This window comes from Microtus oregoni, unplaced genomic scaffold (assembly GCF_018167655.1).
Source record: "Microtus oregoni isolate MIOR12 unplaced genomic scaffold, Mior012 000005F_ref0000423, whole genome shotgun sequence".
NCBI lineage: Eukaryota > Metazoa > Chordata > Mammalia > Rodentia > Cricetidae > Microtus > Microtus oregoni.
This window is the reverse complement of record NW_024543064.1, coordinates 41772425-41797438: the sequence shown is the minus strand read 5'-3', so window position 1 is coordinate 41797438 and position 25014 is coordinate 41772425. Positions and strand designations below refer to the sequence as shown.

General features: G+C 40.5%; 2 protein-coding genes across 2 annotated transcripts in view; one reads left to right on the top strand and one right to left on the bottom strand.

The window, feature by feature from the left end:
* Nucleotides 1–1162, bottom strand: part of Tceanc2 (transcription elongation factor A N-terminal and central domain containing 2) — a 44384-nt gene extending 43222 nt beyond the window's left edge. The window contains exon 1 of the mRNA XM_041651903.1: nt 693–1162. The gene's annotated coding sequence lies outside the window, so the exon portion shown is untranslated. The remainder of the gene's footprint in view (nt 1–692) is intronic.
* Nucleotides 99–24297, top strand: Tmem59 (transmembrane protein 59). The gene is made up of 8 exons (XM_041651900.1): nt 99–365; nt 6728–6833; nt 8943–9037; nt 12294–12446; nt 13620–13701; nt 14634–14715; nt 18509–18617; nt 23674–24297. The coding sequence occupies exons 1-8, from the start codon at nt 177–179 to the stop codon at nt 23827–23829; spliced, it is 972 nt and encodes a 323-aa protein (XP_041507834.1). The 5' UTR covers nt 99–176; the 3' UTR covers nt 23830–24297.
* The last annotated feature ends 717 nt before the right edge of the window (nt 24298–25014 follow it).

The following is a 25014-nucleotide window of genomic DNA, read 5'->3' as shown; positions in this document are numbered from 1 at the left end:
CCAGTCCCACAGGCGGGCCAGGAGGCAGCAGCCTGGGCGGGCCTGGGAGGAGCCGAGGAACTGGCCGAGTCGGAAGCGCTGGCCGGAGGGGCGGGGAAAGGGGCTGGCCCGGAAGAAGGAGAAACCCTGAAAAGAAAACAGCAACAAGCCGAGCGGCTGTGACAGAGGCGGACAAGATGGCGGCGCCGAAGGGGAAGCTTTGGGTCCAGGCCCAGCTGGGGCTGCCGCCGCTGCTGCTGCTGACCATGGCGCTGGCCGGAGGCTCGGGGACTGCAGCGGCCGAGGCGTTTGACTCGGTCCTGGGGGACACGGCGTCCTGTCACCGGGCCTGTCAGCTGACCTACCCCTTGCACACCTACCCTAAGGTAGGTAGGGCCCATCGATACCGGGCTTCCCTCGACCCTCGCTGCCCAGCTCTCGGCTTCCCACAGCAGTGGCAGCCCGGGGACCCTGGTGAGGAACCCGCGCTTCAGCGTGTCCCCCAGCCCTCGGTGTAGCTGCAGTTTTCCTCCCGGATCCTGCCTGCATCCAGCTCCTGCTGTAATTGCCGGAAGTTTGTGCTGCAGGACTCGGCGATAGGCTGGGGGTGGGGGCCCAAAGGTGAGAAAAGGGCGAGCCCTTGGGAGCCCGCGGGGCCACCGGGGAGTGCATCGCTGGCCGGGGTAGAATGGGGATGAAGGCGAGATCCTGACCTACTAGCAGCGCGGGGGTGGGGAGGAAGGCGCGAGGGCACGCGTGCACAAGATGTTGACTTCTCGTCTTGATCGCGCGCCTTTCTGGGTCGGAAGCGCTTTGTGTTCGGGAGTCTTCCAGGCTGACAGTCGTCTGCGGTCTGAAGTGTGAAGTCAGCCTCGGGAGTTGTGAGCCGCACTGGAAGGGAGGATTTCCTTCCTGTCTGTGTTGAGTGACTGTGTGTGAGACGCTGCCGCAGGGGACTGGATGTCTTCGTGCGGCAGCAGTTAGTTATATTTCTGCCTTCAAAAGAAATATAAAGTAAAATCAACCTCGTCACTCGGTGCAGGCAATAAGGAATGCGTGGAATGGATCGAGAAATGCGACCGTCCTGGAGAAGACCTACGCTGTGCAGCTAGAGGAGGGGCCGATTCCTACCCCTGGCCCCTCCCCGCAGCCGCTGCCTAGCCTTTAATTCTGCCTCCGTGTTTTTCAGCTCCTTCTGAATTCTGTTTACTCAACATTCTAAATTGCGTGGTGACTCTCACCACCCCTTTCCCATATATAATTAGGGCATATACCCCTCCCCACCTTGCTTTGTAAACGCTTTCGCTGATGCTGGTTTGTTTTTTTTTTTAATCCTCGTTTTCCTCGTCTTCTATGTGCTTTTTGCTTAACCATTGTGGCTATCCCTCTTCGCTTCCTTTGGCTACAAAGTGGCCAGGATGACAGATCCAGTGACTTAATGTTCCATACTGACCAGTGCTTTCAGGTATTTGATATGGAAAATTGTAAATTCTATACCTTCCAGCATTTTGTTTACCTTTCATATCTAAGGATCATCTGTTAAAATCAAAACATAAAAAAATCCACAAAATTGTAGGAGATAGGATTAGCCTTAAATTTGCTGTCAGAAATTAATAAATACTTGAGAGAACCGAAGAGCTGAGCATGGTAAAGAACACCTGTAATCGCAGACTACAGGGGACTGAGGTAAGAGGGTCATGAGTTCAAGGCCTGCCATGGGCCAGCCTTGGGGCTGGAGAAGGATTTTGACTTTCAGACTTCAGTCAGTTAACCTCACATCGTTAAAAGGCTTCTACAAGAAAGTTCATCAGTGCTGGTCGGGCTAGAATTAGGCTGAGATTTATTCTATACTGTGTTAGTGTTTGGTTCCCTCTTTTAAGATGTTTTCCTAGCAAAATTGTAGTGTATGTCAGGATGCTGGGAGCATAAATATGTATTTGAAAGACGTGTATACCAGGAACCTCTGAATCTTTCTTGGATGTGTTTGTTGTTGTTTGTTTGTTTGTTTTGAGACAGGATTTCCCTGTGTGGTCCTGGTTGGTTGTTTAGTCTCAATCTTCCTGACTCAGGCTCCCCAGTGCTGCTGGGATTACAGACGTGCCTCACCACGTCAGATGCCTTAAGTGTTGTTATAGCATTCACTACTTTCTAATAGTTGATGTGATATCAATAAGTCATGTTCACTTGTTAATGCTGGGATTTTTGTTTTTGTTTTGAGACAGGGGTTCTCTATGTAACAACCCTGGCAGTCTTGGAACTCTGTAGCTCTGTAGACCAGGCTTGCCTTGAACTCAGGTCCCCCTGCCTTTCCCTCCTGAGCACTGGGATTAAAGGCAGGCTATTAATGCTGATCTTGACCAGAATTCCAAATCATTGGCCTCCTGTCTGTCCTGGACTTAAATTTACTTTGTTTTTGAGACAGGATCTCCTGCAACTCATAACAGTCCTCCTGCCTTACCCTCTGAGTTCTTGGATTATACACATATTTTGGAGTGTTTGTTTGAGACAGTGTTTTGACATAATCCAGGATGGCCTCCAACTAACTCCTTGTTCTCTTGCCTCCATCTCCTAAATGCCAAAACTGAGATCATAGGCTTATCCACTGCACCCACCTCAAAACTGGTTCTCTCGCTGAGCAAGGAGGCACACACCTTTAATCCCAGCACTTGGGAGGTGGAGACAAGTAAATCTCTTAGTTCAAGGCTCGCCTGGTCTATAGAGTGAGTTCCAGGATAGTCAAGGCTATCCAGAAACCCTGTCTTGAAAAAACCAAGACAAAACAAACAAAAAGGGAAATAAAAAGTTAAGCTTCTTACCAGGGTCCTATAACTAAGAAGTAGTGGAGTAGAAATTGAGTCTTCAAGCTGTCTGCTGCTGCCAGTTCATAATGAAGCTGAATTACAAATACTTCTGAGTTATTGTGCATTGCAGTACAGGGGGAAAGCAGGGTGTGTTATAAAAAGGAAATGAATTCAAAATCTCTATTGCCTCTCTTGATCTGATACCTTAACTGACAGAAATATCATTTTAATGACTTTATAATTATTTATTGTAAGAATATAGAGTTTGTAAGTCTATATTTTAAATTAATACGTTTTGCCCTTTGTTCTCAAAGATTCAGTTGTATGATGTCTGAGCTCAAATGTAAGGAACATAAGACATGCTGATAACAGAACTAATTGAGTCAGTGTGGTCAGTTCTTTACAGGGTATGGGCTTCAGGACTATGCAAGACTGTAGTCCTTTCCTGGTTCCCTGTTGACTGTGTTTCCACTGATCATTTGATTTCTTAGAACTGTAGGAAACCACATGTGTGCAGAGCCAGTGTGAAGACTGAAGGTAATCTGATGCATTTAGAACAAGGCCTACCTAGCACAACCAGTGGTAGCTATTTCTTCCCTGCTGTGCAGCCAGGTTTGCACACATTTGCGCTTGTCACACTGAGTAGGAGAATACTTCAAACCAGGTGTGTAGCTCATGCCCCTAAGCCAGCAAGCACTTGGGAGGCTGAGGTAGGAGGATTGCTGTGACTTTTAGGCCAGCCTGGCTTCCAGGGCGCTACCAATCACAAAGAGAGTAAGCCAAAATCAAGGGAGATAGGTAGCTTGACTTAGCTAAGTTAACTAAGGGTAAGAAAATGTACATGAAAGCTATTCAGGTAGCACTGTTGATAATGGCCTAAAATCACTGAGTTATAGTCATTATGATGGGAAGCACGCTTTCCTTATGCTTTATATTAGATTACATTTTCTATAAGCTTGCTAGCCACTTGGGATACATAGAGCATGAAATATTTACCATATTTGGATTTATATTCTGTAGAATACAAAATACTTGAAATAAAAATATGACTCTTTGCTTTTTTTTTTGTTTTTGTTTTTCGACACAGGGTTTCTCTGTGTAGCTTTGGAGCCTGTCCTGGAACTAGCTCTTGTAGATCAGGCTGGCCTTGAACTCACAGAGATCCGCCTGCCTCTGCTTCCTGAGTGCTGGGATTAAAGGCATGCACCACCACCGCCCAGCTGACTCTTTTCTTTTTAAGAAAAGATTATTTTTATTTTATATGTTCAGGTGTTTAGCCTGCATGTCTGTCTATATACCATGTGAACACAGGGCTGGTAAATCAGAAGACTGTATGGATCCCCTGGAGTTAAAGTTACAGGCAATTGTGAGCTGCCATGTGGGTGAGCCTAGATTCTCTTGAAGAGCACCCAATGCTCCTCACCACTGAGCCATCTCCCTAGCCTACTCATTATTGGTGTTAATACATTGTGTTAACACAGCTCTTGGCACATTGTGGGTGTTTATTGACTATTATTAATGTTATATTTATCAGTGCAAGGTAATATGAATGTATAAGCCCTCCTAGTGTGCAAGATTAATGTGAGAGTATCCTCATTCACAACCAAGAGGACACTGAGAAGTCACAGAGGTTAGTAACTTCCCAAAGGTTGTACATGGTAAGAGGTACGGCTAAGCTTTCAGGGTTGATTCCCCACTAGACTTCAGCATGCCATATGGTTTTCTGATGTTGGTTCCCGGTGACTTTTGGAGCTGGTTTAACAAAAGAAAGACTGTCTGAGCTGGGCATTTAGTCACATGTGAGCAATCTCAATACACAAGAGCTGAGTGAGACAGGGGATTAAGAGTTCCAGACCAGTTTATAAAATGTCATCTGGTATAGTTCATGGTAAGAGCTCTTTTTTCTTCCTGCTTCCTGTGTGCAGTATAAGGAAATATGCGGTGCTCCAGAAACAGAATTCTTTTGCTGTTTACAAAGCCTGTAAACTGTAAATTCTGATCATATCTGAGATGTAGTTTTTAATTTAGCTATAAATGCAGCTAGAACCAAGGTCACAAAACGTGCCACCTCCAATGCTGTGTAATAAAACTGACTTCGTGTTGGGCTTGCAGCCATCTCTTTATGTGGGTTATTGCTGCTACATGAGCTTACTAAGTCTTCTGCCGGAAAGAAATGCTCACTGCTGTAGTTCATGGTTGCTAACTGAGATGTGCATGTATCCTCGTTAGGTGCTGGCCAGTTGGTACACAGTGGTTCACACAGAAAGTTGCAAGGGCTCCCTCATATACATAGTTTGTTTAAAATACTGTATTCATCAAAGGAAAGAAAAGCTTGTTGGTCTCATTGCTTATAGTCTCATTATGCAATTACTATTTTCTAAGCATAAAGAACCATCCTGGGGGGACCATCCTATTTTGATTTTTTTTCACACATTTCAATGCTTGTAATTGTTATTTTCTACTTTTAAAACATTATAAAAATAGAAAACATTATGTTAATGTTACTAATATTTATTAAGAACCTCGTGTCTCACACTCTTCGGTAAGATTAGCAGTCTCCAAGAATTGTATTTGGAGATAATAGTGTTGTCTTAGTTCTTGTTGAGAAAACTTGAGGTTTCAACAGGTAAAGTAACTTGCATTGGTTTTGTTGTTGTTGTTTGTTTGTTTGTTTTTTAACCAGAAAAAAAAACTTGATTCTGGTCTAGCTGATTGCAGTAACTGTTCCTGTATGTCACCCTCTTGTTCTTGTTTGGATTCTCAGTTAAAGGCAGCCAATTAAAAAATAAGATAAAAATCTTTGGGACTGTAGGATGGCTCAGCTGTTAAGAGCACTTTCTGCTCTTGCGACAATCCACCTTCTGTTCCCTGTAAGCATGTGGCAGCTCACAAACTCCTGTTAGCCCTGCACACACATGGTACACATATACCGACATGGGCATGCTTGTGTGCATGCACACACACACACATAAACACAATTTTTTTAAAAAAATCTTTTTTAGACATATAGAAATCCTTGCATATGAATATTTGTATAAACAGATACTTCACCTCATCTTTGTTCTGCCATCGTTTTGCCATCCTGCCTTTGTTTTGGCATTTGCTGTACAAAGCTGGTCCTGATACTTTTGCTAATAAACTGATTATACATTTGGATGTAGCTGACCATGCCAAGAGTGACCGTTGGGTAATTGCTAACTCTTTTCTACCTTGTTCAGAGTTCTGATTGTTTATCATTGCTATTTCTAGTTCTAATAGAAATAATTTTCTAAGTTGTAGCCACAGAACATGCAAAAAGGGGGGTATTTTCAGCTGTTTGACTTTTCTCATAGTATCATTTGAAAAATAAGGAGATAGGGACCGAGTTGTTAGAGTGCTTGCCTAGCGTGCACAGAGTCTGTGTTCTCCATCTCTAGCATCATACACACCAGGTATGATGGTACATGAAATCACAGCATCAGAAAGGTAGAGACAGGAGTATTAAAAATACAAGAGCAGGATCTGGAGAGATGGCTCAGCAATTCAGAACACTAGCTGCCTTTCCAGACCTCCTGGGTTCAATTCCCAGCATCCACCTGACAGTTCACAACTGTGTGTAACTCTGGTTCCAGGGGAATCTAATGCCCTCTTGTGACCTCCCTGGATACCACATGTAGGTGGTACCTACACTCACATCCATGCAATAAAATATTTTAAAACCAAAAGTACAAGGTCATCATTTATTGTGTAGGGAGTTGGAAACTAGTCTAGTGTGTATGAGAGATCCTGTTTATAACCAAATAATTGAAATTAGGAACTAAAACCATCTTTCCCTCATCCCCTTCAGTACAAAACTTAATGTATAGTTTAAAACAAGCACTAGCTTTGCTTTCTTCTTGATCTTTTTTTTCCCAGCAGAAAGAAAAAATTTATTTTTTGGTAATCGTCTTTGTTTTTGAAATTCCCAGGAAGAAGAGCTATATGCATGTCAGAGAGGTTGCAGGCTGTTTTCAATTTGCCAGTTTGTGGATGATGGAATTGATTTAAATCGGACCAAATTGGAATGTGAATCTGGTAAGATGCTATGCTAATGACATCATCTGTGCATAATACTGGGGCTCTCTTTGAGTTACGCCTTTTATGTATTTTTCCTAGAAAATGACAGACATCCTGTTTAAACTAGTCACCTACCATATTGTAATTATAAAATTAAAGTTTTAATAGATGCTGCTAAAAATGTCATGGGCTTTAATCCATCTGTGTTGAGACAGTGTTTATTTTGTGCTATGGATAGGACTCCTTTGTTTAGCCAAGCATTCTGTTTAGACAAATGCAGAGGTAATTATCCAACTCAGAATTCACTACTACCTTTTCATGCTGGTATCATTTACCTAAACCTGTCAGTCAGTTGACACAACTCCAGGGTTCTTACTGAATCAGGCCTTTGACTCTGAAGTGTTTAACAGAGTATTCTTTATCAGTCATGCCAGTAAAAATAATCAGAGACTCTGTCACCAGTTAACCACTATTCTTACCTTTTGGTGAAAGAGATGTGTTTGATAAAAGAAACCTACAGTCAGGATACAGTGAACGTTTAACTTTGTAAAGAACTGTAATAGAATCTTGTCCATTTATTTGTGTGGTCAGTGTAGCGGGACACAGCTCTCCCCTGACATGACTCTCACACTGTATTCTGCCATACTGTGACCTGATTGTTGTGGCCCATTCTCCTCACTGGCCATCTTTTTATATTCGTAGTGCCACGGTCATGTAATGAGTCCTTTTCTGTTCTGCCAGCCAACTCCCAAGTAATGAGACGGAGACTTCTTATTAATTTTGAAAACTCAGTCTATAGCTTAGACTTGTTCCTAACTAGATCTTATAACTTAAATTAGCCCATTTATATTAATCTATGTGCTATCACGTGGTATTACCTCTTTTCCGTCTTGCACCTCCTGTTTCCTCTCCATGTCTCCTGGCGTCTCCCACGTACCTAGATTCCGCCTTTTCCTTTCTCTTCCCAGAATTTCCATGTATCTCTTCTGCCTAGCTAGTAGCTGTTCAGCTTTTTATTATAGCAATCATAGCAATACACTTTCACACAGTGAACAAATATCCCACAGCATGTTCATTTTATCTAGAACCCCTGAGAAGTGTTTTACAGGTACATATGAGAGTTGAGAAGAAAAATAAAATTGCTACAATAGTGAAATACTACAAGAAAGAAAGGACCAATGGGGTAAAGGAAGTAAGTGTATCTGGTAGAGCCCATTTCAACTTTTTCTTGCCTTTTAAGCATTGAGGATAGAACCCAGGACCTAGGATATGCCAGGCCACTGTTGTGCCACTAAGCTATAGCCCAACTCTATTTTAACCTTTACAATTCTCTATTGTAGAACATTTTCTAGTTCCATTTTCTTAGAATTTAGAGTAATAGGCTAACTGCTTTGTTCCCCCACCCCTTGTCATGTTGATATCTTTGTTTCTCAACTGAGTGCTCCCAAATATTTATACAAATAACTAACATACCTTATGTTCCTCTCTTATATTAGGTAGTGTTTTTTTCCATTTCAGTCTTAGAGAAATCCAGCTGGCCTAGTGGCACAGGTTTGTAATCCCAGTTATTTGGGGAGGCTGAGGCAAGAAGGGTCAAGACTTGTCTGAACTATAGAGTGAGTTCAGAGCCAATCTGGGCAACTTGGGAAGACCTTGTCTCACTGAGAAATATAAAAGAACTAGAGATATATAGCTTAGTAGTTGAATACTTACCTCGCCCATACAAGGCCTAGAAAAACCAGTAGTCGGGGTTAGGCCCTCAGCCCGGGTTGAGGGCTGCAGCCAACAATGATGATTTTAAACTTTGAGTAGCAACTTCAGGACACCAGACCAGTACTTCCCACTCCACAAGCTTCAGCTCTGAGAATCCCTTATGTGAATGTATTGTATAGCCAGAGCCCAGGGATGGCGTTAATAGACTTGTACATGAGATATTGGACTTGTAGGAGAGAGATAAAGAAATTTATTAAAATATTTCCTGTTATTGCCAAGTTTGGCAGCTCAAAGATGAAATATTTAAGTATGTCTTTATATCTTTATACCCTTATAATATGCCAGATCCCTTTTGCAGCCTTTGTCTTTTCCACCCTTCTCCTCTTTCTAAGAATTTGCCTTTTTCTCTTTCAGCATGCACAGAAGCATATTCCCAACCCGATGAGCAATATGCTTGCCATCTTGGCTGCCAGGATCAGTTGCCATTTGCTGAATTGAGACAAGAACAAGTAAGAGACAATACTGCCTTTCCAAACTGCCTTCTTGTGTGTTTGAGTTGTGTTACGTGACATGATTGTTGCCAGAGTGGTCTTATTTTATTGTTAGATTTTTTTTGTTTTTTGTTTGGTTTTTTTTTTTCGAGACAGGGTTTCTCTGTGGCTTTGGAGCCTGTCCTGGAATTAGCTCTGTAGACCAGGCTGGTCTCGAACTCACAGAGATCCGCCTGCCTCTGCCTCCCAAGTGCTGGGATTAAATTATTGTTAGATTTTATACTTAATTTTTGTCCATCAAAATTATGTTTGCAGATGGAAAAGTTAATGGAAATACCTCCTTTTAAAAAATACTTATTTACTTTTAAATTATGTGTATATGTGTGTCAGAGGATATATGTACATGGCTGTAGTGTTTAAAGAGGCCAGAGGCAACAGATTCCCTGAAGTTGGAGTTACAGGTGATTTGAGCCATCTGACATGGGTACTAGGAATCTAACTCAGGTCCTCTGGAAGAGCAGTACATCCCCTTAACCACTGAGCTATATCTTCAACCCCCTGGAATACTATCTTAAAATGCTTTCCTGCTAAAAATTATGTTTGCACCCATAATCTCATTTTTTTCTCACAGTCCTTGGCAAAGAGAAATTGCTATTTAAGCTCCTTTTTCCATCTCCTTTGCTGCTGTCTTGAGTCAGACCAGCATCATTTATCAACTGTATTGCTTAGCTAACTTCCAGACTGTTTTTTTCCATTTTAACCCTTTCTAGTTTGTAGGCAGAGTGTGCTCATTCATCCCCAAACGCTCAGACCCAAAATAATCACACAGAAACTGTATTAATTAAAATAAACACTGCTTGGCCAATCACTTAGACTTATTGCTAGTTAGCTCTTATATCTTAAATTAACCCATTTCCATTATTTTATATTTTACCACAAGGCTCGTGGTTTATTGGTAAGGTTTCTGGATATCTGTCTCCTTCTGTAGCTACATGGTATCTCCCTGACTCTGCCTACTCTCTCTATATATATCAGATTTCCCACCTGGCTATATTGTGCCCTGCTATAGGCCCAAAGCAGCTTTTTTATTAACCAATGGTAATAAAACATATTCCCAGCATACAGAGGGGAATCCCACATCATTAGTTCTTCCTTTATCCTGGGCCTAGATATCTTTCTTTCTAAGCAGAAATCTTGTCATCCTTCTATCATGTAATTTAGTAGTGCCAAATTACATATAGGGTTAAGTACAAATGGCCTATCATAGTTTAGCTCCCAAAAATCTCTATAATGTCATCTCTGAAAGTTCCTTACTCCTCATGAACTATATACAAGGAAAAAAGTTTCAATTTTTATAAAAATGTTTTTAACTAATTAATTTTTGGACAGTAATTTTTCAGTGTTGTGCGTAAGGAATATAGCCTGTTGGGTAAGAGGCTCAGAGATAGTCTGTACATACCTGAGAGTGTGCCTCTGTTTCTGTACTCACCATCTGCGAGAATGCGCCTCTGTGACTGTTGACTGTGTAGCCAGGGTTACTCATGCTGAAGAATTTTATACATAAACAAGGATATGTCAATGAATTTTTGTTAATATAAGCAAGTAAAGAGCTTCACTTCTTTCACCATATGACATTCCAAATGGATGTATCATGTTATCAATAGTCCATTGTTTTGGGGTTGACTTTGGTAGGCAAGTTCTCATGTAGCCCAGGTTGACCTTGAACTCCTGATCCCCCTCAATTTTAGGATTACAGCTTGAGCTATCACATCCAACCAAAGCAGCCCCTTGTTTGTGAACATAAAGGTTCTTTCTAATATTTTTCTTTTATAAGTATTACATATTTTATATATTTGTGAGTATATCTATAAATAAGAACATAAAACTAGAATTGCTGAAGTTTGTGAGGTTTTAATTTTGAGAAATAGAGCAAAATTGCCCTCCATGGAATTTGTACATTTTTTTTTAAATCTGGCGTGATACTTTGTGTTTCTGCTCCTGTTCCTATGTGCCTAGTGAATCTCTGACTCTGGGGAAGTGTTATTTTCTTTGTAAAATCCTAACTATCTTCACTCCTGTTTACAGTAGTCTCCCTCCTTACATACACGCGCTGCCCTATGGTAATCATTTTCCTATATAAATTGTTCTGATTAAACATAGGGGTACAATGATGATTACAAAAGATATATGTAGACATGACATGCTTGTAACCTCAGTTTTCAGGATGCTATTCCTGGAGGATTGCAAGTTAGCCTAGGCTACATAGCAATATCCGATCTCGAAATAAAAACAAAAACAGCTGGTTCTCTGATTTCTTTAAATTTGTAGCCTCAATAAATACTTGTTAAGTGAATTTGTGATAGGCTTCTTAGCTATTACATGGAAAACTGGATCCTGGATACAGATCTCATTCTAAAAGCTGTTTTTTGCATTGCAGTAGCTCTTGATGACATCTCTCCTGATGTAAGATGAACCAAAGTTATCCCTAGAGCACAGCAGTCCATATCCTGAGCTTGTGCTCTGGGGTCAGTATTGCTTAATAAGTTAAGTAGTCACAATTGGAGGTAGATTGAGATACCAGTTGGTGTTAAAATCTTGTCAATCGCACCTGTTACATGTATTAATACCATGAAATACCCGCTCAGCATTCACTGTAAGCAAGTCCCATATTTTCTGCATATATTTTTTCCTTTGATGTTTAAGACATGATTTCTCCTTCTGTGGGAATATTAAGGATAAGAATGAGGTGATTTGCCCTTTCCATTCAAGTCTGTCATTTGGTGATCCTTATTTAATGAGATCTTTAGAGTCTCCATGTTTGGGAGCTTGGCTCAATGCCTGTTATCCTGATAGATGGAGGTCAAGGGTTGTGTATAAAGGTATTTGGGCCGGGCGGTGGTGGTGCACGCCTTTAATCCCAGCACTCGGGAGGCAGAGGCAGGCGGATCTCTGTGAGTTCGAGACCAGCCTGGTCTACAGAGCTAGTTCCAGGACAGGCTCCAAAGCCACAGAGAAACCCTGTCTCAAAAAACCAAAAAAAAAAAAAAAAAAGGTATTTGGTGAATTTAAGTAGCCCGGAATGTTAAGCTTTACTATAGTTAACTTGCTTCAGCAACAGCGTTTAGTCCAGTGCAGATGATTGTAACTGTTCATGTAATCATCTGTAACCTTTCCCAGTAAAATTTGAATCATATCCAGTATGTTGCTTTTTTTCATAAACATATTATAAATTATTTATTTCTTATTACTTAAATGTTTTTGTCTATTTGTTTAGCTCATGTCGCTGATGCCAAGAATGCATCTCCTTTTCCCTCTAACTCTGGTGAGGTCATTCTGGAGTGACGTGATGGACTCTGCACAGAGCTTCATCACCTCTTCATGGACTTTTTATCTCCAAGCTGATGATGGAAAAATCGTTATATTCCAGGTGACAACTGTGCCTCACAAATTGACCTAAATACAGCAATAGTCAAGGAACATGTCTTACATGAGTATGTCAGCAAGAACTGTGTAATTGGTCACTTAAATATTTTTGTCAAATAGTGCTGCTTAATTGGCCTTCATGGAAACATTGAGCAGCGGGACACAATGTAATTACCTTTCCTTCTGTCTCTTGAAAGCCTGACCTCAAGCTCAGTGGTTCTTATTTGGTCTTTTTGGTTTTATAGTGACTAAATTTATTAAATGAAAAATCTAGATAGGAAGATAATCATGTACTTTGAACATAAGTAGTGGCATATAAAAAAAGACACTAAAAAAGGCATTATGACAAGATAACATTTCTAGAGAGGTAATTTTTCTTTGTCTAATAATTTCCTGTGTGATGAGATGTTAATAGGTGCTGACCTAGAAAGTTATGTTCAGTTGTCTTAGAGTACTTACTTATTGTTCCAGGATTCTAAGAATGCCAATATTTGGGAATGCTTAATTCCCTAATTTAAAGTTATATTGCATTTGCATATAACCCACAAACTCCCTCCCTGTGTAGTTATGGGTTATTTAACAATAAGTTTTCTTGAACTGAAATGGCTACAATATTGCTAGATGATAATATTATTAGTGTTACTGTTGAATATCCAGTCAGTTAACTGAAAAGTGATGTACCATATGACTGCATGTTAATTCATCCGAGTTGCTTATGATACCTAACACAGTGTGAAATCTACACAAATAATTGTTATATTGCCTTGTTTAATAACAGGGATACATCCATGCATATTCAGTACATATTTTCCCCCATGATTGGTTTAATCATAGATGTGAAATGAAGTGATATAGAGAACTGACTGTGTTATCTGAAATCTTTAAGTAGTTTCACGAAGTTACATTATCCCTGCTTATTGATGAGGAAGCTGAGCATCCAGCTTCCTTAAAGTCATACTGTCAGTTACTAATATAAATAGTATTCAGCTCAAACTTGGGGCACTTTAGCTTCTAGACCCATATTGTGTTTAATGCATTTTATTTATTTTTTTGTGCTATACTTCTGTTACTTCTTTTCTATTTAAATGTTGATACTATAGATGATGTGTTCTAGAACTTGTTACTGAAAACAGCTTCTGAGGTACAGATGACTTAATTGCTTTCATTATCATTTTAGTCTAAACCAGAAATTCAGTATGCACCTCAGTTGGAGCAGGAACCTACAAACTTGAGAGAATCATCTTTAAGCAAAATGTCCTGTAAGTTTTAATCTAAATAGATGGATAAACCTCAGCTGTCAGATCTGTTGTAATTTCCCCCTCTGACTTTTCTAATGCACTGAATCTGGGAATCCATCTGGGGTTTGCAGTTCTAACAATTTCCATGTCCCGGTGATGCTGCTCGCCTGGGGACCACCTGGAGAAGTGTTCTAAACACTGTTTCAAAGCATGCCTTGAATATGAACTAGCCAAACAGTGGGGTTTTTTTCCCTAAAAAATAACTGAAGAGCTGGAGAGATAGCTCAGTGGTTAAGAGCATTGCCTGCTCTTCCAAAGGTCCTGAGTTTAATTCCCAGCAACCACATGGTGGCTCACAACCATCTGTAATAAAGTCTGATGCCCTCTTCAGGCCTTCAGACAGAATATTGTATACATAGTAAATAAATAAATATTTTTAAAAAATACTGAATAGTGACACTAACTTTAAAGTATGAGTTCCCTATTTTCTTTTTATTTCTATGCTAGATGTGACTTTTAAATCATAGGAATATCAAGCATCAGATTAAAACAGAATTTATCTTTGAAAATGTACTACCTTATTTTACATATTGATGTAATTAACTTACTGATTTTTTTATTGAGTGGGAATGAGTAGATAATGCTAACATAGACTGTTATAATTAGAATAAAACAGAATTCTGTTACTCAAGTCCACACCTTTAATTCCAGCGTTCAGAAGGCAGAGGCAGGCGGATGGCTGTGAGTCTGAGGCCATTGTGGGGAAAGTGAGGCAGGGAATTCATGATGTGATAGAATACCCATTTGGTTTTTGGGGTGCCAAAGGAATTTTAATGTGTAGATGTGTCAAATTATACTCACAAAAATTACCTATAGGTTGTACATAACTAGTAGAAGTCAGTGAAGCTAACATTTAGGATATACATTTCATATACCTTTACTTATTATTTCAGATCTGCAGATGAGAAATTCGCAAGCACACAGAAACTACCTTGAAGATGAAGAAAGTGATGGCTTTTTAAGATGCCTATCTCTGTATGTGTTTCTTAATATATACAAAAGATAAAGCCTGGTTTATGTCAGTCATCCTGTTTCTGTTTTTTAAAAAATTTAATTAGATTTAAAAACAAATACAAATTATATATGTATATAGAAATTAATTCTAATTTTTAAATTAGAAGTATCGTAGTTAAATAGACTTTTTTTTCAACTCCCTTCCAAACTTGTATTTTTGAATGATGAGTCTGATTAGAAGGTATTGTGTGTAGTATTTTTAAAATTAATACATATTGCTGGTCAGTGGTGGCGCACGCCTTTAATCCCAGCACTTGGAAGGCAGAGGCAGATGGATCTCTGTGAGTTCAAGGCCAGCTTGGTCTACAAAGTGAGTTCCAAGACAGCCAGGACTGTTTCACAGAGAAACCCTGTCTCAAAAAACAATAGCAACAACAACAACAAAAAGTGGGCCGGTGAAAGGTACGTGGTGTCAAGCCAAAAACCTAAGTTTGATTCCTGGGACCTATATGGTGGAAGGAGAGAACCAACTCCAAAAGTTGTCTTCAGACTTCCACGCTTATACCATCACATGCATGTTTGTTCCCCACAATTTAAAATATAATAAATTTAAAATAAGGTAAAAATTTTTAATATTTAAAATATGATAAAATTTGCATGCATAAACATTAAGCGCATGTTTGCTCTCCACAATTTAAAATATGATAAAAATTTTTAAAATTGACACATACAAATATATGAAGTATGAAGTGCTATTTTGATACATGTATACATCATGTAATGATCAGACAGGATAATTAGCATGTGTATCACCTTAGACATTGGAAATCCTCTCGCAGTCATTTTGAAACCGTACGTTACTCTTACCTGCAGTTGCGCTGTTGTTCAGTAGGACAGAAGTCACTGTCCTCACTGTAGCTTTATCTGTAGGCCAGCCTCTTCTCTTAACCTCCTCTTCTTGCTACTTAGTAAAACCCAAACAGAACAGATAGTTTTTCACCATATGAAGGCTTTCTTGATTTGTGTTAAGAAACGTCTTTTCTAGAGAATTAAATTAAGCTGCTCTGGGGCCTGGAGATGACTTCGTGGTAACCCCAAGCGTGACAACCTAATTTCAGTCCTGGGACCCACATGATGGAACGAGAGAATCAGCACCCACAAGGTGTCCTCTCACCCCCACACACTATGTTAAAAATAAATAAAGTTCAACTTTTAAAGTATGTCTGAGTGATTAAGAATTGGATTTATATCCACTCCACATGGACAGATAAGCAGCTAGAAGAGATTGGTAAGGACTATAGACTAAGAAGAGCTAGGGCATGTCAACTCTGTGCCAGGAACTCCTAGGGAGAACAGGAAGAAAACAGGGAGGTGGGAGTGATGGCTACGTTATGCCCTCCCTCCAAGGAAGGACTGTCAGGCACTCTGAGTAGTAGAGAGGATTTTATCAAAGTGTGCCTGCTTCTGCTCGTAGGAGTGCTGACTGAGCCCTCCTTCTCTCCTTACCCCACAATTTTATTTTCTACTATATTGTGTACCAAACATTTTAATTAAGTTGCAAGCCCATTCTGTTTCACAGTGCATTGTTCTAGGGGATCATTTTGGTTGAGTATGACACTATAGTGAAATTTTAAAATTATATATATATATATACACACGTACACACATATTGTGTGTCAGAAGGCAAGGGGGTATTTATAGCATGTGGTAATTGGTTCCTTCTTTCCACTGTGTGGGTTCCAGGGATCAAAATCAACTCATCAGAGCTTGGCAGCAGTTATCCTTATCAACTGAGCCATCACTGGCCCTAACCTAACAATTTAAAAATAATCTTTTGAATGTCTTATTTAGAAAAAAAGCAAACTTTTAACTAGAAGTTTATTCTCTACAAGTCTCTATGTATAAACACGAATTATTATATGTCCTACATTTGAATAAAAGAGTATCAGGAAGACTCTTGAATCCTGATAGATAGGGACTAGGCTGGAGAGCTTGAGCAGCAAATTATGAGGCTGGATGTTGGCAGTGGGCAGGGAGATCAGGAAGTAATGGAGATGGCTAAGCGTCTACAGGATCTGCTCTGCTTTGCTGTGGAGGCTGAGAAAAAAGATGCACTTAGAGATGAGCCCCAGCTTTCTGTCTCTGCTAGTTGCTGCAGTCCAGATATCCAATGTCTCCTCACCCAGAGCAATGAGTTCTAGTCCCAGGACAGGACTGGACCCTGCAAAGGAGAGTGAATGCTTTTTCATTAAAGTGAATTATTTAAAACAGCGTCAAAGGGGAATTACGTGCTTTCAGAAAATCTGCTTCTTTTAAAGTAAACCTAAAACTGCTTTATTTATTTGGGTATGAGTGTGTATGGCACAGCACATGTGTGGAGATCAGAAGACAGTTCTCTTTCCACCAGGTAGATTCCTGGGATCAAGCTCAGCTCCGTCTCCTACAGCTTACGTTCTTCTTTTGTTGAGAGACAATGACTAGCATGCCACTCCTTAAGGTGTTGTGAAAAGTGAATGGATCAGTGGTGATCCATAATATGGGGCCTTTGGCTGTGAATGAACAAGTGAGAATTAGGGACTGTCGCAGATCTTGAGACTCCTAAATGCCCTCCTACCTTAAGATTTTTTTAATCATAAGGAAAATATAATGGTCACTAAATGCTTTATAATCCATTTACTCTACATGTTTGAAATGTTATAGGAAAACTGATTTCTGGAAGTTTGTTGTAAATTCTTTCATAAAACAAATGATCATTTCATAATTTTCCTTAACTTTTTAGGCGTATTTTCTTAAATGAATATCATTGCAATAACCTGCAAATTAAGAACCATTATGAGCCAGGCGGTGGTGGCGCACACCTTTAATCCCAGCACTCGGGAGGCAGAGGCAGGTGGATCTCTGTGAGTTCAAGGCCAGCCTGGTCTACAAGAGCTAGTTCCAGGACAGGAACCAAAAAGCTACGGAGAAACCCTGTCTCGAAAATCAAAAAAAAAAAAAAAAAGAGAACCATTATGTTCAATTTTTAGGACATGTGCTTGCTTTGTCTAATTTAGTAACTAGAATGTTTTCTTCAGGTTGTGGCCCAAACTTGTAATTCTAGCGGTGTAGGAAGGTGGGAGTCCCAGGTCAGCCTTGTCACACACCAAGCTTGAGGCCTGGGCTACATGAAACCCATCTCAAAAAAAAATAAAAATGTACAGGCATTGGTGGGACATGCCTTTAATCCCAGCACTCAGGAAGCAGAGGCAGGTGGATCTCTGTGAGTTTGAGGCCACTTGGGTCTACAGAACAAGTTTCCAGGAAGCCAGAGCTGTTACACAGAGAAATCTTGTCTCACCCCCCCAAAGTAAATAAAAATGGTCTTTATAGTAATTTGAGGGGGTTACTTTTGATTTTATGTTTTTAAATAGGGTCTTACTATACTATAGGATATAAATTATACTCTAGTTTGATTGTACTAGATCTAACTATGTATCCCTGGCTGACCTGGAACTCAGAGATCTGTCTTCTTCTGCCTCTGGAGTGCTGGGATCAAAGGTGTGTGCTGCCACGCCCAGCAATTTGAGATAATTTTTATATATAGTAGGAAGTCTGATTGAAATCTATCTAATTTCATCATTATTAATTATTGTAAGATTTATATAGCGAGGCTACAGAAATTTTAGAAATAGAGAAAAGAACATCAAATCATCCTAACTAGCTGTAATATTTCCTTGCGCTAATACGTTTTGTTAATAATTACAGAGCTATTGCACAGGGTTTTGTGTTCCGAGTGTGCGAAGCATGTGACTAGCTGTTGCTGTTGTTTTCGCAGTAACTCTGGGTGGATTTTAACCACGACTCTGGTCCTCTCGGTGATGGTGTTGCTCTGGATCTGTTGTGCAGCTGTTGCTACAGCTGTGGAGCAGTATGTTCCCCCTGAGGTAAGTCTAATTTTAACCCTTGGGTACTTGAAGACAGAGCCACATGAATAACCATTTTAAATGCCTTGTTTAGCTAGAAAAACAAGACCCTGCTAATAGAATGAGAGGTTCTATGACTTTACCCAGGTGAGGTTCGCACACCTGAAAACCAAAAGTTTGTACCCCAGGCATAGTGTCCCCACTCTGCATTGACATTTCTGTTGACTGGCTTGAGCATAGTGCCCCTCTGCTTCTCTGAAACTGAAAAGAACACTGGCAGCACTCGCTAAGCTGGGATGTAAGAGAAGACTTGTGGAGCCACTTAAAATTAGGAATCGATTGCCATGATGTTGTTTTAGAAGCTACGAAACCAGTGTTTGTTTGATTCCGAATTCCTGTGTTCTGGTACCTACCCTCAAAGAGATTATGACTTGCTTCCTTTGGTAATTAAAATTTAACTGGCCGAAGACACAATTGTTAAGGTAAAGGATGTTTGTTTGGAGAAAAAGCTGTAGTTTGCTGATTCAATTTAGTTTCCAAGAATAGCAAGCTATTTATGTAATTAAATGTGGGATAATGTCTATTGACAGCAAATCCAGCTGAAGCAAGTACAAGATCTGTGTCTAAATGCCACAGGGAAAAGCACTGAGGGAAATGAAAATAGACTCCATAGTAAGTCATTGGCATGACATAGCAAGTCAAGGTTCCCGGAACCTAGGACAGGGTGCTAACTAGCATCAACTTCGTTCTTTTAAGATTTGTAGAATATTTTTTTGTGTGTCAACCCAATGTCCAGCAATATCTATTACATGATTTTCCCCCTTGTTTGCTTTTCGAGTCAAGATCCAAGACTGGAATTACGAGCCAGCACTACTATCCCTAGCTTTTGTTTTTAGCTTTTATTTTTAATTTTAGGTATGTGGATGTTTTGTCTGTATGTGTATATGTATACCTTGTGTGTGCAGTGTACACAGAGGCCAGAGAGTTTGGATCTCCCAGAATTGGAATAGGCAGTTGTGAGCCACCATGTGGATGCTGGGAATCCAACCCATGTCCTCTGGAAAAGCAGCCAGTGCTTGTAACCACTGCACCATCTCTCCAGCCCCGTGCCTGGCTCACACAGTGTGTCTTATTCCATTTTATGTGTGAGCAAGTAACCTTAGAAAGTCTAGGTAATGTTTCTGTGATTGTTTAGTTATGAAGGTATTGAGACTGGAGTGAAGTTCATGATCAATGAACTTTTTGGTTTTGCCTTCAGCTTTTTGAGACAGGGCTGTCTTGAAACTCACCACACAGACCACGTGGGCCTGGAGCTCACAGAGATCCACCTGCCTCTGCCTTTCGAATGCTGGGGTTAAAGGTGTGGCCACAGCCCCTGGCACTTGCTTTTACTAAGTCAGCACACAACAGAAGGTTTCATCATGACACCTACATATGTCTATCATTAGCTTTTGTTCTCCTCTGTCCTCTCGGTGTTTGAGGTAAGATCTTACTTGGTAGTCTTTCCTTGGTTAGGATTTACTTTGTAGTCCAGGCTGCCTTGCTCTCATAGCAAGTCTCTGAGTGCTGGAATCACACCTGGTTTGGTAAAGTGAATAAGAAGAGCAAATAGTAATTGCACAAAATGTAATGGAAAGCAGACACTGTGTGCTGGGATTGTCAAATACTACTTTTAAATAAGAGGGGCAGGGCAAGGTATCTTGACCTGAACTTTGAAGAATAGGTGGTCAGATGTAGATTAGCAGAATGAAAGGTAGACAGTTTTACCCATGTATAAAAAATAAATTCACTATTGGAAGATTACTCATGAGTTGATAAATCTCAGTAGAATCTACTTATTTTTAAAAATTTTTTGCTCCATTTATGTATGTATGTATGTATTTTTGTATGTGTGTATGTGTGCACGCTAAAGTGTGTAGAGGTCAGAAGACAACTTGTGGGAATCATTTTTCTCCTTCTATCAGGTAGGCCCTGGGATTCACGCAAAGGTAGTTAAGCTTAGCAGACAGCCTGAACCACCCGTCTATTTATGAGTATACTGATTTCTTTTTTTTTTAAAGATTTATTTATTTATTATGTACACAGTGTTCAGCCTCCATGCCTGCAGGCCAGAAGAGGACACCAGATCTCATTACATATGGTTATGAGCCACCATGTGGTTGCTGGGAATTGAACTCAGGACCTCCGAAAGAGCAGTCAGTGCTCTTAACCTCTGAGCCTTCTCTCCAGCCCCGAGTATACTGATTTCTTACTTGGTTCCCAGATGTGTATGTTTAAATACTTATTTAATATTTGTATTTGGCAGTTTAGGAATCAATTTCAGGGCTTTGCATATTCTAGTCAAATGCTCTATCGCTGAATTATATCCCTAGACACTCAGGTTTTAGCTATCTTATATTTCCTGGTAAAGTTGGAATTCAGTATTTTGCATAGGGTTACCTTTGCCCACTACTCCCTTTGAGCCTCTTCATATACTCAAAATACTCATGGCAAGAAATTAATAACCTATAGTAAAAATCGTTATTGACCTCTCTCCTGTGACGTCCTAGTCCCTTCTGTCTTAATTCATTGTAGGCAGTTTCTGTGTCCTGGCTCCCAAATAACCAGAGACTTAATATTAATTATAAATGCTCAGCCAATTGCTTAGGCTTGTCTCCAGCCAGCTCTTACAACTTAGATTAGCCTATTTCTATTATCTGTGTGCTGCCCCAAGGCTCATTCACCTCCTCTACAAACTCTCCATTTTGCTCACTCTGCATCTCATGGTGTCTCCTCCTGACTCCCAAGACTCTGCCCCTTCTTCCCAGTGTTCTTAGTCTGGTTCTCCTGCCTAACCATATCCTACCTAACTACAGGCCAGTCAGCTTCTTTATTAAACCAATGCAGTGACATATTCACAAGTGTAAAGGAACATTCCACCTTTTGTATTTGTTCTTCTTACCCTGTAAAATGAAGATACACATGAACTTTGGTCTGCCTATTCCCGAGACTAAATTGCAGTCTTTGAGTGGAATTTGCCTTGATAAATACAACACAGCATTTACTCTCTGCTCACCAAACTTAATTGCAATTCTTGAGCCTTTTCTTCTGGGTATTGTTCTAAGTGTTTTCCATGTGTTTGCTCCTTAAACCCTCACTGCAACCTTATGAGGCAGAGGCTGTTGTCATCCCTACTTTCCCCATAGGAAATGTGCAACAAATTTTTGAAACTGTTTCATTTACCAGTAAATGGTAGAACCACAATTGGCACTCTGCCTAACTCCAAAGCCATTGATCTTTTGTCTGACCTGGGGTCATAAGTCAGGCATCAGGAGCTGCTGTCCTCAGTGCCCTCTTTGACACTGGGAAAGCAGACATCTCTTGGACCAGCGCTTCATGTTTTGCCCTCCCATCCCCTCAACTGATTGGAAAGTACTTTTTGGTCTCACACAATTCCTCCCTTTCAGATAACTCTTTTAAAGATGTATTTTGTGTATGTGTAAGCCTGTGTGTGTACGTGCATGCATGCACACCTGTGTGATTTTATTTGCACCATGTATAAAGAGTCCATGAAGTCCAGAAGAGGCCATTGGATCCCCTATAATTGGAGTACTGGTGGTTGTGAGTGGGTGTGTGGCTCCTGGGAACCGAACCCAGGTCCTATGGGGTAGCAACTCTGAACTGCTGAGTCATCTCTCCAGCCTCTCAGATGACTCGATCCTTTCTCATGACAGGATGTCAGTGCTCTGATGGCTTTTTTGGATTGTATAGTTCTGTGAGACAAATTCTCCATTTTTTTCTTAGTTCTTTGGGGGAACACCCCACTTTTCTACTTTCATTTTTTTGTTTTAGTAGCTTAATTTTTAAAAATTTTACTTACATGTATGTGTGTGCCTGCTTGTCTGTTGGGGTGTAAACGACCGGCAAATAGGATTAATCAGGCTAGCTTTAATATCAGCTTTATTAAGAGGAAGAAAGGGATAACTTACAAAACCAAGGTTCCAACGAACGGGGAGCACACCCGCAAGATTTATAATATTAGCCCAAGGGGATCCCACCCTTCAAGCAAGGTGATTGTCTGGGCTTCCCCTACACTTGTCTGTGTGTGCACCATGTGTACAGAGCGACCAGAAGACAGTATCGTATCTCCTGGTGGAGTTATGAGCTGCCTAGTCTGGGGGCTGAGATCGAACCCAAGTCTTCTGTGAGAGCTGCAATGGCTCTTAACCACTGAACCATCTCTCCAGACCCTGCTTTATTGTATTTCATTAAAAGTAACACTATAAGGGGTTGTATATATTTATGAAGATCGTTTTACTAGTGTTAGAATGTACCATTTATAGTCTGTGCTCTTAAAGACATTTAAAGCAGAACATGTCATATTTTTGCTTGACAAGTTAGACAGCTGCAGCGAATCATTTCCCTACTGAGCAGGAGACTTTAGGACATAGAGGACTTGGTCACTTGAGACATCCGTCAAAACTCCAGAATGAAAGCTCTTGATGTAACCATGTTAACTTCATTTAAACCAAAGCGCGTTTGCTTGGTACTTAATCATTAAACCTCTAAGGATTTAAGTTAGGATGTGTGGGAAAACTTCCTTGGGTTGTCTACAGGGGTCCTAGTCTCATGCATAAAACATGCTCCCTTCTTGCCAGGTGGTAGTGGCACACACCCTTAATCCCAGCACTCAAGAGGCAGGTGGATCTCTGAGCTCATATCTAGCCTGCTCTACAGAGCTGGGATAGCTAGGGCTACACAGAGAAATCCTGTCTCAAATAAATAAATAAATAAATAAATAGACCCAGCCGAAACACGTGCTCGATTCTAGAAGATACAGAAGAATTTTTCAAACCAAATATCCATAGATGAATTGTTCATGTTGCTTTTGTTTGTTTTGTTTTCTGTGTTTTAAGACTGTATCTTCCTGTGTGGCCTGACTGTCCTGAAACTTGTAAGGAGCCTCCTTCCTCTGCCTCCCAAAGCCCTGGAGTGTGCACCACCATGAGTGCTAGGGGTGGGGTTGTTATTTGGAAAACTCAGTTGGAAAGATTCCAGAGCATCAAATTAATGATGTGTGTTGATTTTTCTTTTGCAGAAACTGAGTATCTATGGTGACTTGGAATTTATGAATGAACAAAAGCTAAGCAGATACCCAGCTTCTTCTCTTGTGATTGTTAGGTCTCAAACTGAAGATCACGAGGAAGCAGGGCCTCTGCCCACCAAGGTGAATCTTGCTCATTCAGAAATCTAAGCTTTTTTAAAGAAAGTGTCATCGACACATCAACTTCCATTCCTCATAGAGCTTTTTAAAATGGTTTCATTGGATATAGGCCTTAAGAAATCACTATGAAATGCAAATAAAGTTACCCAACTCTGTGAAGACTTTATTTGCTGTAACTTTACCTGTATTTTTCTAGTCATTTAAGACATGGACATTGGGTTGTATTTTTATTTTACTAATATCTGTAGCTATTTTGTTAGTTGCGTTGGTTTTTGGCTTTCTCCTGTCTTAGCCAAATTCTATGAACTGATGATTGTCCTCCCCACCTCCCGCTATGACACTGCAGTCATCTTACTTACAAGCTGAATGCTTAGGATGCGATGCGTCTGCCTGGAAATGGCCTCCAGACCTGTACTCTGAAATTAGCAGAAAATGTTATTTAATGACACTACATTTTCAGTTGTATTGAATTGAAATCATTAAAATTTATTTGAATAATTATGTATTGAAACATGAGTATTGCATTGACTTTCTTGTTCTTCCCTCTCACCCTTTCCCAGCCCAGAGAGTTCTGTGTATCTGCTGCTCTGTGGCAGTTGATGGCTGGCATCTGATGTGGTTTTTTTTTTTGTTTGTTTTGTTTTGTTTTTTTGTTTTTCGAGACAGGGTTTCTCTGTGGCTTTGGAGCCTGTCTTGGAACTAGCTCTTGTAGACCAGCCTGGCCTCGAACTCACAGAGATCCGCCTGCCTCTGCCTCCCGAGTGCTGGGATTAAAGGCGTGTGCCACCACCACCCAGTTCTGATGTGGTTTTTAAAGTGGGGGGGTGGGAGGGGCATTTGCATGCCACAGCATGTGTCCAGGAATCAGTTCCTTCCCTGGTTGGGTTGAAGCGGGTCCTCTCCTCATATGTTTCCCGTTGTACTGTGTACCCCAGGCGGGCTGGCTTGAGAGCTTCCAGCTTATTCAGCTTTTTCATGTGAGCTCTAGGAACTCAAGTGACAAACTCAAGTTGTAGGGCCTACGAACTAGTGCTTTGGTCCCCTCAATAATCTCTCCTGAGATCCCATTTGATGTGGCTTTTGCACATGTTGAAAGAATTTTTCCAAAGGAGGTTTTTGTCTTCTTTAAAGTAGCATCAAGATATTTTTAGAGGGGCTGGAGAGATGGCTCAGAGGTTAAGAGCATTGCCTGCTCTTCCAAGGGTCCTGAGTTCA

Excerpts from the sequence above, each read along its gene's own strand:
- Tmem59 (XM_041651900.1), top strand. The coding sequence starts at position 177 with ATGGCGGCGCCGAAGGGGAAGCTTTGGGTCCAGGCCCAGCTGGGGCTG. Across the intron at positions 9,038-12,293 it reads CTGAATTGAGACAAGAACAA|CTCATGTCGCTGATGCCAAG; the intron begins GTAAGAGACAAT and ends CTATTTGTTTAG. Across the intron at positions 14,716-18,508 it reads TTTTTAAGATGCCTATCTCT|TAACTCTGGGTGGATTTTAA; the intron begins GTATGTGTTTCT and ends TTGTTTTCGCAG.